The sequence below is a fragment of the Thalassophryne amazonica genome, chromosome 9 (genome assembly GCF_902500255.1).
Source record: "Thalassophryne amazonica chromosome 9, fThaAma1.1, whole genome shotgun sequence".
NCBI lineage: Eukaryota > Metazoa > Chordata > Actinopteri > Batrachoidiformes > Batrachoididae > Thalassophryne > Thalassophryne amazonica.
The window spans coordinates 47,824,115-47,842,175 of record NC_047111.1 but is presented as its reverse complement, the minus strand read 5'-3'; the positions used below and the strand labels follow the sequence as shown (position 1 = coordinate 47,842,175).

The 18,061-nt window shown below is 40.4% G+C and overlaps 1 protein-coding gene across 1 annotated transcript in view; it reads left to right on the top strand.

Annotated features, from left to right (window-relative positions):
• sh3pxd2b (SH3 and PX domains 2B) overlaps positions 1-18,061 on the top strand; it is a 182,888-nt gene that overhangs the window by 103,867 nt on the left and 60,960 nt on the right. Inside the window, 1 exon segment of the mRNA XM_034178006.1 lies at positions 8,699-8,790. Within this exon segment, the coding sequence (XP_034033897.1) occupies positions 8,699-8,790 (92 nt within the window).

The following is an 18,061-nucleotide window of genomic DNA, read 5'->3' as shown; positions in this document are numbered from 1 at the left end:
ATGCCGTGTATTGTACAAACTGCTGTCTGCTTTCCTCAGTCCAGCGAAAAATCGCGACAGAAATTTGTAGAGCTCTTAATCCGACCGCGCTTGTACTTCAGGTCAAGATGTCCCAACGAATACTACAAATGCCTCCAGATGTCTTACGGCGTACTTGATTTGTTTTTGTGTATGTGTGTTTTACAAGATTGAGCACCATTAATAAAACAAACCCCGCCATGTTTTTTAAGCTAACCGCCATTGCTGCTAGTGTGAGCGCACATGGTGGTGGCACCGTGCAATGGTACAAAACATGGAAACAAAATTGCATGGCAAATGGACCCAAATTTGCACAGTCAGTAGAACACAATGGCAAATGGGATGAATGATCCATATCACAAGACATTTAAACACCAATCAAATGACAAGGATCTATGTAGGCGTTATGTAATACCTTCTGATACTTCTGACAGTTTGGCACAATATGGTTGACTCTGAATATGCCATATATATAAATATACTAAATATAGAATTATACCCTTGCACAGTAGAAAAAATGTCAGTAAATAAATTTTGAGTTATTTTTCCAGTTCCATTAATTATAAACTTATTGATTATTGTTTCCTGTCTATTTCATGACTTGTTGAATTTGTAGTGTTTATTCATAATTTGAGGCTAGTTTCTTTAATGTTGCTCAGTGCATCATGGGAAGCACACACACTGATACAATCTAGTCCCACTTATCTTAGATTCCAGCTTCTGCAGTCACAACTCATCAGCCAGCAGTTTGTAGATAAAACGCACCAGAGCTGTGATAGCATTGTAGTGGGTCAGATCTCATGGAGACTCTTTGGCAGCAAGTTCTGGGCTTTGCACGAAAACCTTGAACAAATCTGATCTCAACTGTACAAGCAGAAAAAATGGCATTTTCATCCACCCCCATATGGGACCAGGTTGGTAGGTTAAAACTGGAGAGCTTTTATGGTTTGTTTCACTTTGTCCCCTCTCTGAGTAACGCCGTCTCAGCTCTTTTGTTGGACAACTGAGGTTTTAACCGGACTCGCTTGGAATTCACCTAGTTGAGAAATCTCTTTTTTATTCAAGTCAAGATAAACACTACATGGAAACAGAGAAGAATGAGGTACCCGACTCAAAAAAAAAAAATGCATGAGTTTAATGTCATGATTTAAAAGGATAAGCCCTGTGATGAATTGGTGGCCTGTCTAGGGTGTACCTCACCTCTCACCCAATGAGTGCTGGTATAGGCTCTCTGTTCTGCACAGAGGCTAGAGATAGGGTAGAGAGGCCTATAGGCAATGCTAAAATCTATTATTGGAGTGGATTTTATCAAGAAACTTCCAAGACATGTCCTCCGGTAACAAGGTCTCTAACTTTTAGGCCCCATTTCAACCACTACAAGGATGTATTTGCCACAAAACTGGCATCTAAATAGGCACTGGTATATGAATGTAGTAGGTTTCACTGGGACTGTACACCTCATCATTTCAACACTATATATGTCTTTTGTATTTATTTTATATATGTACACCACACCACACACACACCACACACATTTATTTATTTATTTATTTGTTTGTTTATTTATTTATTAGTTTGTTTATTATTATGTACAATGACAATAAAGCCTCTATTTAGTTCTATTTTTTGTCTCAGTATGGCCATACATAGAACATGGTCACCCCAGTGGGTCTGGTCTGGATAATGTTGCTTCCAACATGGGGGGAATAAAGAATAAAGAATAACTAATGAAAATAAGTTGGCTACCTGACAACACCAAAGCATTAAGTTGGTTCAACTTAATTAACCTTGTAGAGGACAAAGCAGATCAAGAGTACTGGAGGCACTTAACTAAATGCTTTGCTAAACATGAGTTAGCCTGACCATAAAAATCTTATTGCATTTATGCATTGCAATATTTTTAAGAGTGTATAGGCAAAACAATGCTGGGTGAGTTTTCCCTTTCCACTGATGCCAATGTGCTTGCTCATGGAGCTGGTGTGGCTGAGACTTCATTCATGTGTAGTACACTGAGATGACCTATGCTGTGATGTGGCACTGTATGAATAAACTGAATTGAATTCAAAGTATTAAAATAGTGCAAAGATCTGACAAGATAAATTATTGTGCCAGTTCTGTCGCTGATATTTGCAAAGCCATTCTTATTTATTTCAGCGGACGCACTGGGAGAAGGTGGACGCTCTGTGGCGACCTGAATCAAACATTTGAGAAAGCGCCACTTTAAATAATGCAAGAATTTTTTTAAACCGGATTAGAAAAACAAAATCAGCCACTTAACAACAGTTTACCCAGACTGACTTCAAATATGAGTAAAATAATATTTTTATGTTTTTTTTTGTTTGTTTGTTTTTTGCTTTTTTGGGGGGTGTTTTCCGTGTTGAGTTTTGTAAATGTGGAAAAGCGCCATTGACCGTCCTGAAAACAGAGCGGGTTTACCATCTAGTGTTCAAGAGATGAAACGTCAGCCACTGACCCAACAATAAATAAATTTAATTCTTGCACCAAAACATCAGATCTAGGCTTGCATCTTAGATGTACCTTCTGGCAAATTGTAGCTGTAGTTTTGAGATCTGCACAATAAATGTTAAAAATTACATTATATCTGTTTTTGTTTTTCTGTTGTCATTTTTATTTATTTATTTTTATCAGTTTACCTTTGCTAAGAGACCCGTTTAGGAACACATTGTAATTTTTACACTTAAGTTTATATCACAGTATATATTGTTACCATGAAGGAATTCAGTTTACACCGTGATATGAATTTTAGGTCATATCACCCAGCCCTAACTATACTATTAATTAAAGATACATATAGAGGGAATCATCCCCAATCCCGCCGACATGTGACAAGTCAGGATAGCATTAGGACAAGTGGGTTTCTCATTCTGCTTGCCCTATAGGACAAGTCCCTGAAAATGCTCAATGTCTATGCCTGTATGAGAAGAGCTGGGCTGAGGTGATGGAAGAAACCATAGAAGATATTCTACCATCTTCTAGGGATGTTTCTTTTTTAAACTTTATTTTTTGATTGTTTAAACATTTTTGTTACATATATAACAAATAAAAATAAAACAACAAAGGCAAGCAGACCATGAAAAAGGAAAGACAGGGCTGAGCATCAATACTAAACTTTGCAAATATATGTTGATAGCTTGTAAGTCAAGATACAGTGCGTCAACCCTTTAAAGATTCAGTGTTTTGATATAGCCAACCCATTTCTCCCAATATCTGTTACATTTATCAACAGACAGCATCAATGAAAAAGTCATCCTCTCCATGTCATAAATTTCATTAATTACTTTAATCCAGTCAGAAGTGAAGGTGCATCCTTACACAACCATTTTCTGGTGATAGCTTTCTTTGCTCCAACCAACAGTATTGACAGAAGATATTTTTGTGATTTTGGCACTCCACAAGAAATGTGTCCTAAATATGTTTCAGTAAACCCATATGACAGAGTTGATCCAATGATGCTTGGATTGCTGTTATCACCGTTGACCAGTAGGGTGCGATCTTCGCACAGTCCCAAAATATATGAAATGTCCTTCTTTAATTTGTCCCAATCTCTCCAAACAATGAGCCTTATCAGGGTCATTGCACTGTTTACTCTTAACATAAGGTGTAACAAAAAATGTATGACAGTCTCCATGCAAATTCTCTCCAAAGACCAGAGCTGGAAGTAATCATGACAGTTTTGCATATATCAAACCATTCATTTCTCCGATATTGTAATATTAGCCTCTTTTTCCCATGCTTCTTTAATGTACATGGTAGAGATATTCTTAATACTTGTAAACATTTGTACACTATTGTTATTTGTTTCTTCGGTGCATTACCTTTACAAGCTTCTAGGGATGTTTCAATACCTATCTGCCCTCTGATGGATAAAATGTTTACGCAGGCCAACGTGGACAGTGGCACTTCAGAAGAAAAAAAATTGAAAACAAAATCTGCGTTTTGCCTTTAAATGTATTTTACTGGTGTTTTTATGCACTTACGGTTATGATACATGCATGTTCACATGCGTGTGCAGCGCTGATGTACAGTCGAGTAATGTACCTTATGGGAATGCAAACGTAGATCGCCCATTAGTTATTATAATTGTGAGGTAACACACACATAACACACACGCAAACAGGCACACACAATTACTTTAATGGTGCTGGCTGTAAAGAACACCCATAAAGTCCATTTGCTGTAATACCCGCCTGACCCTCCCATCCCGCCCGCACCCGTTTCCTCCCAAGAGGAGAATAGCAATGAGTAGATGGGCGGCAGGCTGGAGGCCTGATGTGATTCATGGAATCAATCCAACGAATGGACAGGCTGAGCAGAACGCACTCTGACGGAAGGCTCGGGGAGGTGTTCAGGGCTCCAGGACTACACGACCGAGAGGTCCTTTGGCAGTCACCTACGACAGCAGAGGAGCGGTTACCTGTGGTTCTCAATGCATTAATTAAGTACCTCAGAATGGAGATTGTGAGGTAATAAACTGTTGACATCAATGAATCAGGAAAGCACCGTCCTGCCAGTGACTTTGTGACTGGTTGAAAACACAGAGGGTCCAGTTTGTTTGTGGCAGTGGTGCCTCTGCTTTGCTTCCACACAAGCTGCTGGCAAAGACTCAGGATCTTAACTATGACAAGGCAACGTCCCACATGGGACGAGGACACCTTGGCGGGCTTTGGCTTCCGTTCCGTATCCATCAGGCCTGACGTTATATTGGCGTGTCAGAGAGTGCACGAGGGAGACTCCCTTAGAGGACAGAACTGGAACACTTAGGAATATTAAAATCATGTCCAGGCCAGGAAGGAGAGTGTGATAGATAGTACGGAGTGCTGAGTGTCTGCCAGGTGAAAATGAAAGGCGTGGTCTGCCTCCCTCTTCTGGTTCGCTGAGGCGATTGTCTGCTTCTTTCATTGAAAGACAGTGAAAATGGAGACAGAAGAAGAAACACAGATGTGGATGAAGGGGAGGGAAAGATAACGTAGCCGGCCGAGCATGTCAGAGATGGATCTTGTCAATAAAGAGAAGAGTTAATGTTGCTGTCTGTCTTTTATCGCCAGCAGCCTTGTCGGGCCTCATCGTTGTGCTGCTGGTGATCTTCAGCAGAGACACAGAGACCAAGTGAGGAATGTGAGCGAGACAGATCAATATTCTGAGTTTTGGGTCAGGACAGAAAAAACAAGACCAGTATGCTTTTCTTCAGGAGTAGTTCATTTTTCTTCACATTGGAGTTTATGTATCAGGATGTTATGATAATTGCAAGTTCTTTAAAGCCTTAGCATGTGGGATTTAGTGTCATCTCTTGATGGGTTTGAAAGGTTGCATTATGACATCACCAGTCACAATTGTCTTTCCCTTCAAGTTTTTGCTTCTTTGGTGATGGAGGTTTATGGTCAATTGTTGTTCACATGTGATAAGCAGTACAGTGCATTCTGTAAGTTTTCACAGCACTTCACTTTTTCCACATTTTATGTTACAGCCTTTTTCCAAAATGGAGTAAATTAATTTTTCCCTTAAAATGTGACTCACAACACCCCATAATAACAACATGAAAAACTTTTTTTTTTTGCTTGTTTATTAAAAAATTATAATAAAAAAAACCCTAAGAAATCACATGTACATAAGTATTCACACACTTTGTTCAATACTTTGTTGATGCACCATTGGCAGCAATTACAGCCTCACGTCTTCTTGAATATGATGACACAAGCTTGGTGCACCTATCTTTGGACAGTTTTGCCCATTCCTCTTTGCAGCACCTCTCAAGCTCCAACAGACTGGATGGGGAGCATCAGTGTACAGCCATTTTCAGATCTCTCCAAAGACATTCAGATTCAGTTCTGGGCTCTGGCTGGGCCGCTCCAGAACATTCACAGAGTTGTCCTGAAGCCACTCCTTTGATATCTTGGCTGCATGCTTAGGGTCATTGTCCTGCCAAAAGATGAACTGTCGCCCCCGTCTGAGGTCAAGAGCACTCTGGAGCAGGTTTTTCCTCCAGGATGTCTCTATACATTGCTGCATTCATCTTTCCCTCAATCCTGACTAGTCTCCCAGTTCCTCCTGCTGAAAAACATCTCTACAGCATGATGCCACCACCATGGTTCACTGTAGGGATGGTCCCTGGTTTCCTCCAAACATGACACCTGGCGTTCACCCCAAAGAGTTTAGTTTTTGTATCATCAGACCAGAGAATTTTGTTTCTGTCATGTACCTTTTACTAAGTAGTGACTTATGTCTGGCCACTCTACCAAACAGGCCTGATTGGTGGATTGCTGCAGAGATGGTTGTCCTTCTGGAATGTTCTCCCCTCTTCACAGAGGAATCCTGGAGCTCTGACAGAGTAACCATCAGGTTCTTGGTCACCTCTCTGACTAAGGCCCTTCTTCCCTGATTGCTCAGTTTAGACAGGTGGCCAACTGTAGGAAGAGTCCTGTGGATCTGAACTTCTTCCATTTACAGATGGAGGCCACCGTGCTCATTGGGACCTTCAAAGCATTAGAAATGTTTCTGTACCCTTCCCAAAATTTGTGCCTTGGTCAGTCCTGTCTCAGCGGTCTACAGGTAATTCCTTTGACTTCATGCTTGGTTTGTGCTCTGACATGCACTGTCAACTGTGGGACCTTATATATAGACAGGTGTGTGCCTTTCCGAATCATGTCCAATCAACTGAATTTACCCCAGGTGGACTCTAATTAAGCTGTAGAAACATCTCAAAGCTGATCAGTGGAAACAGGATGCACCTGAGCTCAATTTTGAGCTTCACGGCTGTGAATACCTATGTACATGTGATTTCTTAGGGATTTTTTGTTATTTTATTTTTAATAAATTTACAATAATCTCAAAAATGTTTTTTCACATTATCATTATGGGGTACTGTGTTATAATTTTAGAAGAAAGAATGAATTTAATCAATTTTGGAATAAGGCCGTAACATAACAAAATGTGGAAAAAGTGAAGCGCTGTGAATACTTTCAGGATGCACTGGATTTATGACCCTCCCTTTCACAAAATGTTAGCCTACACTACCAACCAATAGCCAGCAGACGAAACCACTGATTTCTCTTCTTTTTTTCAGTCTTCCAGCCACGATGCAAACGGCTACGTTTGTCACTTTTGGGCTACTATATCAACATGGGGGTGCAACATGTTGATTTCCATCAGGGGGCCTTCTCCCATGTAGAAATGAAGGCAGGGAGATCTTCCTGCCCTTCCTGGAGCCAATAAAACATGGGAAAGGTGTTGCATAAACAAATCCTGATTGATGAATGGTGGTGCATGCAGAATTCAAGGATTTCCAGTGTTTAAAGCAAGTATATTCGTTTTGTGAATTGTTCTGTAATTTATGTCTGTAGCATGGCCCAAGCAGACGGTCACCCCTTTGAGTCTGGTCTGCTTGAGGTTTCTTCCTCAGAAGGAGTTTTCCTTACCACTGTTGCTCTGGGGGGTTAGTAAGGTTAGACCTTAATTGTATGAAGTGCCTTGAGGTAACTCTGTTGTGATTTGGCACTGTATGAATGAAAATAAATTGAATTTGAAATTGAAGTAAATTGCTCATAAGGACAAGGGATACAACTAATTTTTTGGCTATCAGCCCGTCTTATTTTTGTTAACAGTTAATTTCCCAAATAAATAGAGTTGAGGTCTTGTCGCACATTTGAGCAGCTTTTCTCCCCACCTAGTGGGCAATGTGAGCATTTCAGGGCTTCTGATACATTTCCTACTTGAACCCAAAATTCGCAAAAAAAAAAAAAAAAAAAAAGATTTATAAATGTCAGATATGCATGATTTTTTTTTTTTTTTTGGCAGGCAGAGCTTTTTGACTTCCCAGTATTAATGTATAAACATTTGGGTTTTGAAAGTTTTATGGTTTTATGGTGTTTTTGGACCCAGAAGGTTTTGTCATATGGATGGATGGAAGCACAGCAATTTTGTATGACAAGCACAACTTGCACTTGTAAATAAATATTGTGTATAAAAACGATGAATAGAGAGTATTTAGCTTCACAGATTTCCTTACCATACAGTAAAAAGGCTATAGATTTTTAAATATTTTCTAGGTGTATGGGGAAACATGGTTCCCCCTGACACTGCTATTAGAGTCATAGGTTAAAGGTTATAAGTTTTATACTAATAAAATACTCTGAGGCATAGAGCTAAAAAGTATAATTTAGAGGTCCTGTTTTGCACTTAAATTGGTGGATGAGGAAATACCATGCACTATTTTTTACTTTGTTTTGTTTTTAAGGGTGTCGGAGGGTGTTTATACAGTAATTGGTCTGTGATTGTTTGTGTGTTCGGCATTCGATAATCAAGATTTATTGATCAGTAGTGTGGTCTTCAGAGGTTTCTGTTTCACTCAGCTATAGTCCTGCTAATTATTTTGGCATTAGTACGAATACTCCACAGAATATTGTTCATCAGATAACTCATCCGGTGCCACTGGGCAGAAGTGCACACCCCGTCGGTAGGAGAACCAAATCGAGATGTTTATCTGTGACATTATCGAGGCAGTATCCAGTATTTCTGCGGACAGAGATCCATTTAGACTACACTGTTTGCTCAGACGTCCACACCATCCCATCACCCTGATGTTTAACCTCTGTTTGACTTCTGCATTTATGAATGACGGTGATGTATTAGGTTCAGTCACCTTCTCTCTTCTCTGCACCTACAGGCTCTGATTCAGCTGCCAGTCTACATCTCTCAGTGTGAGGAGGTCAGAGTGTTTTTCGAGACAAGATCTGAAGACCTCAACCCACCTAAGGAGTAAGTACCCACAGAGATTCTCACACACAGGAAAACACACAACCTCAAAGCTTTGTGTAGCTTCATATAGCCCCCATTGTTGCCCTGACAGATGTCATATGTCACATCCTGACAGCAATTATCCCCCCCCCCCCACACACACACCCCTTGGCGTGGTAGTAGTAAGCGCTCATTACACCCTCTGATGGATATGACTTCATACTGTTCCTCTATTTCCTGTTGGGGGTTTTTTATGCTTGCGGAAGCAGAAGTAATGAGTCATTTAAAAGCTGACTTTGCGTTTTGGCATGTTGAGCTGGGTTTAGTCAGCGGTGCACAGATGTTGCTTAGAAGGCGTCAAGAGAAATAGGGGTATCATGTCTGTACGCAAAGGTATATATGCCTTTGTAGGTCCATTCACACCCGCTGCTGACAGATGTTAAAATGCGCCACAATGGAGACGTAAGCCAGCAGTGAGCTACAGCCCCAATACACACCTTGACCATGTCAATGTGTCCACGATTTCACACACTGGCCCTGGCTGCTAAGATGATCTTATTAAGGATCACCTCTAGGGTGGAGGGGGTTACGGATGGGCGGTTTCATTGAGACCATAACGCTGGGCTCAGATTTCTATCCTGGAGAACATCTGTCAGCTGAGTCATTCATCTGAACCTGTCCGTCATCACGTACAGATGTGTGGCACAGGGTGTGGATGTGTTTCCTGCTCTGACGGGAAACTGAGTTGATAGGTCGGCGATATATTCTGAGTGCAATCAGGGTCAGCATTACAATAGTAGGCCAAGAACAGGATGTGATGCTTGTGTTTGTTTGTTTGAGTCCTAGCAGCAGGACAGTATTATAAATGTCACATTATGTCATCAATTAGCAGTGCACTAGGGTGTGCATGTCCCCTTTATAAAACTGTCCGATAGATATGTAATTACATATGTGCTATGATTCCGGATGAATATGAAAATATTCAGTCTGGTATGATACAGTTCAATGTGATACAGTACAGTTCTTTGTTTTTTGATGAAGTGATGACAGTGTAGGGTGAATCTGTCTGGAGTACGCAGTTCTCATTTTCCATGATAAATTAGAAAAATTAAAAATAGAATTGTTTGCCTTCAAATACATATTTCATGAAAAACTAGGGACCCTCTTCAGGTTTTTGTTACTGTGCTGCAGCTTCATTGGTGCTGCCTTTGCTTGTCTTTTGTTCACCACTGGGGCAACACAAGACAACCCCAATTCCAATGAAGTTGGGACGTTGGGTGAAATGTAAATAAAAACAGAATACAATGATTTGCAAATCCTCACTCACTCACTCATCTTCTACCACATAGTCCATTTAAGGGTCGTGGGGGGCTGGAGCTATCCCAGCAGCCACAGAGCGTGAGGCGGGGTACACCCAGGACAGGACGCCAGTCTATCGCAGGGCCACAAACAGACAAACAAACACAGACACACCCACACACACACCTACTGACAATTTAAAGATTCCAATCCACCTAACCCGCATGTCTTTGGATGTGGGAGGAAACCGGAGCACCCAGAGGAAACCCACGCAAACACGGGGAGAACATGCAAACTCCACACAGAAAGGCCACGGGAATTGAACCCATGACCTTCATGCTGTGAGGCAACAGTGCTAACCACTAGCCACTGTGCTGCCCGATTTGCAAATCCTCTTCAACCTATATTCAATTGAATACACCACAAAGACAAGATATTTAATGTTCAAACTGATAAACTTTATTGTTTTGTGCAATATTTGCTCATTTTAAAATGGATGCCTGCAACACATTTTAAAAAAGCTGGGACAGTGGTATGTTTACCACTGTGTTACATCACCCTTCCTTCTAACAACACTCAATAAGCGTTTGGGAACTAAGGACACTAATTGTGTGTCATGATTGGGTATAAAAGGAGCATCCCCAAAAGTCTTAGCTGTTCTCAAACAAAGATGAGGCGAAGATCACTACTTTGTGAACAACTGTGTGAAAAAATAGTCCAACAGTTTAAGAACAATGTTTCTCAAAGTTCAATTGCAAGAAATTTTGGGATTCCATCATCTGCAGTCCATAATATAATCAGAAGATTCAGAGAATCTGAAAACTTTCTACCAGTAAGCGGCAAAGCTGAAAACCAACATTGAATGCCCGTGATCTTACCGCGTGGGCTCAGGAACACTTCAGAAAACCATTGTCAGTTAACACAGTTTGCTGTGGTCTAATGAGTCCACATTTCATATTGTTTTTGGAAATGATGGATGTCGTGTCCTCTGGACAAAAGAGGAAAAAGACCATCCAGATTGTTACCAGTGCAAAGTTCAAAAGCCAGCATCTGTGATGTTATGGGGGTGTGTTAGTGCCCATGGCATGGGCAGCTTACACATCTGTGATGGCACCATCAGTGCTGAAAGGTACATCCAGGTTTTGGAGCAACACATGCTGTCAACCAAGCAACATCTTTTTCAGGGACGTCCCTGCTTATTTCAGGAAGACAGTGTCAAGCCACATTCTGCACGTTACAACAGCGTGGCTTCATAGTAAAAGAGGTACTCGACTGGCCTGCCTGCAGTCCAGACCTGTCGCCCATTGAAAATGTGTGGCGCATTATGAAGCGCAAAATACGACAACAGAGACCCCGGACTGTTGAACAACCAAAGTTGTACATCAAGCAAGAATGGGAAAGAATTCCACCTACAAAGCTTCAACAATTAGTGTCCTCAGTTCCCAAATGCTTATTGAGTGTTGTTAGAAGTAAAGGTGATGTAACACAGTGGTAAACATACCACTGTCCCAGCTTTTTTGAAATGTGTTGCAGGCATCCATTTCAAAATGAGCAAATATTTGCACAAAAACAATAACGTTTATCAGTTTAAACATTAAATATCTTGTCTTTGTGGTGTATTCAGTTGACTATAGATTGAAGAGGATTTGCAAATTATTGTATTCTGTTTTTATTTACATTTTACACAATGTCCCAACTTCACTGGAATTGGGGTTGTAAATAAAGAGACAGTGTCAATGCTTAAATTAAAAACAAAATGCAATATATCCAGAGAATAATAAAATGAACTGTTTTGAGTTTGAGTTTTTACAATATTGTTACAGTCAATCCCATATCTGGAATTTGCAATTAAACAATATTCTCAAGCACAGCGTAACCCCCCCTCCCCCCGTTGTTCTCAGCGCTGAAAAAAATATCTGCAACTTCACATTTTTCTGCTGTCTTGCTGTATGTGCTCCTGAGCCACCTCTCATGCAGACATAAAACAAATGTTTCACAGCGACATGGGATGTTGTTTTTTAATCTCCATGAAGTGCGCAACTGTGTGAGTGTGTGAGTGCAGAGGCAGCAGTCCTCAACATGTTTACTGAACGTGACCAGAATACACTGCGTGATTATTTTCACACCCTGCTCAACATCACCGACACCCATTTTTTCAGTGATAGTTGAGCATCGTGGCTGAAATCGACCCCACAACTGTGCACCCTAACAGACTCTGAAAATTAGTGTGTGAGGGAAAATTACCTTTTAAAAAATTGTCATGTTTCAGAGAAAGCAGCTAACATTTTACTTGTTAAAGAGCTGTTTTGTCTGCTTTGGAAATAGGCTTTATAATTTATGCCTACATGCTTACTTTTTGTGTGTGATTGCCAGGACGTGAATGAGAAGGCTGATATCCGATTTGAATGTGATCTCGTGTTGCAAGTCTGAACAGTCTAAAGTACATGAAATCGATTTTTTTCATCCCCAAATCCGTTTCAAGCCTCATTCATAAGTAGTTTGAAAAGAATTTCCTTACTTTTCTTTTCCATTCTTTTCTTTCGTTTTTTTTTTTTCTTTTCAACTTCATCTGATAAATCAGAATATGTTAAGGTTGCACAAATTATTTCATAGGAGTGTGGGTGCACAGTGGCATTTTGGACACTTTTATTTATTCCACTGGTAGACTGGAATCTGCACTCAGAGATCCCACCTTACACTTTTGACACCAATTCAGCAAATTATTTTTCATGAAGTTAAGTGTTTTCTCACAGGTGTGGGTTACCAAATATCATATATCTGGTTTGTCTTTTGTTTTTTTTTTTTGTTTTTTTTGTTTTTTTGTTTTTTTTTTAAATAATATAAGAGTGGATGACTGGTTGGTAGATGGTCATGCAGCCTTTTGTTTGGCTGACTGAACAGCGACATTGCTGCAACAGACACAACAGGTACTGGGGGTGGGGGGGGTGATTTATTACAGCTTCGAAATCTGCTGCACTGAGATGAGCTCTCGGCCGTCTCTGTGAAAGAAAAAGGCAGGCGAAACAAAGGGAAGGCTTGTTGTCAAGGCAAAGTTGACATTAATAGACATTATTAGAGTATTACAATATTGACAGGAGACAGACTTAGAAAACCAGATGCTTTCTTAAAGAGATACCGTCATTGAACAAAAAGAGTCACCATTACAGTGCTTGGGTTTTGAAAACAGAAATCACATGCACCGCTGTTAACAAGAGCCCCGGCGTCTGGGCTCCCCTGCATTTTATGCCTGCACTTGGCCAACCTCCAAGTGGGCGGGCCTTCCCTGCATGGTAGATCAGTGGAGCTATGTTTGGGTGGAAAAATTGTTTGCGTTTGACATTGATATGTGGTGACGGCTCACGTTGTTATCTGAAAGGTATGTCTAAAAGCTGTTTTGTCTGCGTAGCGTGTTAAGCAAAGAATAGTATGCATCATGACCTTCTAGCAGCATGTATAACGGCCTTCCAGAGGAGATATGAAGTTAGACCAAGAACACAGCTGTGAGACATACTGCCGGCATTCCAGAGGAGATTTGAAGTTGTCAAAATAGACCAAGAACATGGCCCTGAGACATTCTGCCCAACAGGAGTGATGGAAGGAAAATTTAAACAAAGGTCATACACAATATTTTCTGCACTGGTAGACCTTGGACAGCATAGCAGAGGTGGGACAAAGTCACCCTCAAGTCACTCTCAAGTCATGAATCAGAAAGTCCCAAGTCAAGTCTCAAGTCATCTTGCAAACAATTGGTGGTCATTATGACTTGAGACTAATCCAAACAGGAGTCAATCTGAAGACACACTTACACAAGTGGTTTCAACATGAAGGATGGGAGCAGCAGCTCTCCAGGGCCTCATGTGCAAAGACTTGCGTGGATTTCCTACTAAAACATGGCGCACGCCAGAACCAAGAAACTGGCATAAGCACAAAAATATTCAGATGTGTCAAAGTGTGCATTGGCATGGATCCACACACGTTCCGTTTGTACATCCCACTGAACGTGGAACTGAATGTGGAACCAAACTCCTCCCTGGCCACGCCCCATTTAAATGTGCAATTTTATGTAAATAAGCCCTTTGACCAAGGATTCCCCACGACGTCACATCAGACAACATGAACATAGACAAGAAATTAGACTATAGATGACTGGAAATTACATGGAGACATGCAGGGACAGTTTATTCAGTGCACTGTTAAACAGATTAATCATGAAATTGGAAAAATATTTGTGGGAGCTATGGAGCGTGTATAGCGTGTGTTCTGCCACACAGAACAGTGTACACACACACACACACTGAGGTTAAAAAGGTGAGGCGCCTCCACTGACAGTGACATTCACAATTTACACACGCATTTACTGACAAATACTGAACACAGGAAGCCTGTTAAAAAGCTCTGCAGCTCACCATCATGCAAAAATAACAAAAGACATTAATAATAAAAATAATAAACATATTTGAATGTGCACATGCCCATTTACACAGCAAGCAGCTAATCAGTCGCCCCTTGTTGGATTAATAAAGTTGTTTGATTGATTGAGCAGCTGCCATCACGCACTGTGCCAAACACCAGCCTGATGCACATTTGCGCATCACATATGATGTGTGCAGTCAGTAGCTCAGATTGCATGGAAACCGGCTCTCGCTGCAAATGGCGATTTGAAACGGGATGTATCTGGATGACATTTGGATGATTGTGTACCACACAGCTGGTGGCTCGCCTCAAGGTTGACTGGCACACTCCTGACTGATCGGCCAGCTCACACCAAAAAGCCCCTGTTTGTGGTCAGCACCTGTGTGGACACAAGACACCCACCTGGCTCCTCTTTGTATTGCACTCTGGGATGGCCGCAGTTCTAGGTGCAACTCCAGTATCAGTGGCCTTGGTAATCAAAATTGGTTTATGAGCCAATTATTGTCATTTGCAAGTAAATCCTCGCGTTCCCTGAATACACGCTCACATCAGATTGCACCATTTGCAAAGTAAGTACGCGTTGTACATGAGGCCCCTGGGGTTTAGAATTAGGAATCAGTGAATTAAAGCCACATGGGTGCAAATATGGCTGAGCTGTTAAAGAATGTACTGGAAATAAATTCATTATGGATCATTACAAATACTTTGAGAAAAAAGAGATCTTGGATAGAAAAAGTTGCATCTGTAATTGTTGTTTTATAATTGAATCACAGGCCTCTGAATCATAATCAAATCAAAAAGTGAGGTGCCTAAAGCTTTCCATCCCTAGTACTGAGTACCCCAACCACTGGAGAAGTCCAAGGGGACATCCACGTTTAACCTTGCTTTGACAGATAGAGCAGGGGACTCGCCGGTGGTCTTTATGGAGGTTGCCAAGTATGTCCCAGGGCACTTATTTCATGTGCTTAACCTGACCCTAGAAAAAAAATCACAAAGGTGAACTTGTGAGTTCAGTAAATATGGAAAAAGGAATGTGATAGCCAGGTATAAATATGAAGTAAGGGCTTATTGTTCAGATAACAAAGTGTGCTAGAGAGTAAAATGCAGAGCATCAGACCACATTGTCTTTTCAGGGCATCCAGACATTGAATCAGCTTCTGGCTGCAGCAGTGATGGGCTATTTATCCTGCTAATGTCTGAGCCAGACACAACAGACCCTGTATCAAATTTAACATTAGACTAAATTTCAGACATCAGCTGAGAGAGTCTGGCACAGATCAGAAAGAAAACGTGATCCTGTTTCCCATCTTTTTGTTCTATGTCTGCATAGCTGGTGTTTGAACTGACAACGAAAGACATTTTTGGAAATTATTGTTATTTTACAAGGATAATTACTGTGTAGGTGTTATGATAATTGTTATACCATAGTATCATATTGAAATAGTTTTGGATTGGCTCAATTTAGACTTAGTTGAAAGGAGGAGAGGTTTACATCCAATTAGTTTTTCAGAGGTCTTGGTGTTGGCTAACAAATGCAACTGCATCATGCACCATATATGTTATGTAAAATGACTAGAGCTCTGGGCAAAACTCTGTTCTATCTGCATTAATAGTAAATGTCCACCAGGTGGAGATATAGCTCCATTTCAAGAACATTGAGTATAGGCTGCCTTGCAAAACAACGATGACCAACCTGTTACTTATATTACTTGATATGATACATACCTATATATATGGGCTACCATACAATTTTGGGACGCTACTTTTATTATTTGATAGTTCAGTTTGTTGTGATACAATCTGATCTTTTAGCATAGGCATTCAGGTTTCATTAGAAATTGGAATAAGCCAATTCTATAAACTTGTAGACCTTCTACTAAGTCCACCTTGAACCAGGTTGTGGGTGGCAAATGTTTCATTTACATGTTTGTCTCATATGCCCTTTCGAGTGCTAACTTTAGCAGATTCCTTTAGCAGTCTCATCAAATAGTATTAATCATTAATATTTGTTGCTGTTGCTGATGTGCTACAACACTTACAAATGGGTATACATTTGTCCACCTTTCTGACCTTCTTATAGAATCCAAATCCATTCCAAACTTTCGATTTCGTGTAATAACATTGTGAGAATCTTATCGGCATTGTTGAATATCTTGCTCATGGGTTTTTTGTTTGTTTGTTTGTTTTTTTGCAAATCTTAGCAGGCAACTACACTAAAGTTGCTGTGAGAAGTCTTGTGAGAGTCTTGCTCATGCCTTTGAACTTATAAGAGTTTGAAGACACTTTGTGACACTTTGAACACAGCATGTCCCCAAAGTGTGGAAAGATGCTGTTGTGGTCCCAGTTCCTAAATCTAGTAATCCTACATCCTTGAATGATTTTAGGCCTGTTGCTCTAACATCAATTTTGATGAAGATCTTTGAGAAATTGGTACGGTCGGTAATGCTAAAAAATACTATGCATGCACTCGATCCGTTACATATGGTCATTGATTTTAGGAAGAATGGTAGCACACCTGGCAACACAACAATGAATGGTCAACCAGTTGGAATTGTGAAAACTTTAAATACCTTGGGACTATATTGATGACTCGCTGAAGTTTGAGGCAGACTGTGAGGCGGTGTGTAGGAAGGGACATCAGCGCTTGTTCTGTCTCAGGAAACTGTCGTATTTTCACATTGGCCGAACCATGTTAACACTATTTTATCGTGCTTTTATTGAATCTGTTTTAGCTTTTTCTTTGGTGGCATGGTTTGGCAGTTTGACATTGAAGGATAGGAACAGACTGAGTCAGATCATTAAATGGTCCAGTCGGTTGATTGGTGAATCGCAGCTGAGTTTAGAGTCCCTGTACACTAAACAATTACAGCGGATAACCAACTGCATTATACTTGATGACTCCCACCCCCTGGCTAATGAATTTCAGCTTCTACCTTCAGGTTTAGAGTCCTAAGGTGTAGAACAAAACGCTACAGGAGTAGTTTTGTCCCAGCAGCAATTGTGCAACTGAACAAATCTTAGTAGGTTTGCATTGGTTATATTAGATATTTATACTTATTTATTATTTGCCCTTTGCACACTAGTTTTAAGCTGACCATCTTTTTAGTGGTTTTAAGGTTGTGAGTCCTTGGTGGTGTTTGTTAACTTGTTTTGTGTATGTTCTTTGTTAGTATTTTTAGTGTTTTTTTTGTTGTTGTGTTGACTAACATGGACGCCTTTTTTCTGTTTTCTGTTTGCTGCAAGCCAAATCTACCTACAGGTACAAATAAAGTTACCTGAACCTGAAACTGAACACTTTGTAGACGTAACCCCACAGCAGCACTTCTCATCCAATTAGAGCTGAAATAACTAATCGAGTTAATTGATTAAAATCGATTATTAAAATAGTTGTCAACTAATTTAGTCATTGATTAGTTGCTAAATAACTTTGTTTTACCGCAAGTGTTTCGTTTCTTCCATATAATCAACCGAGCTTTGCTTTGAATCTTGAACCAATGAAGGAGTGCTTCAAGCTGCTGCTTCATTGGTTTTATTTGTTTTATTTCGCTTTATGTTAATTTTTCCCCACTAAAACCCTAAA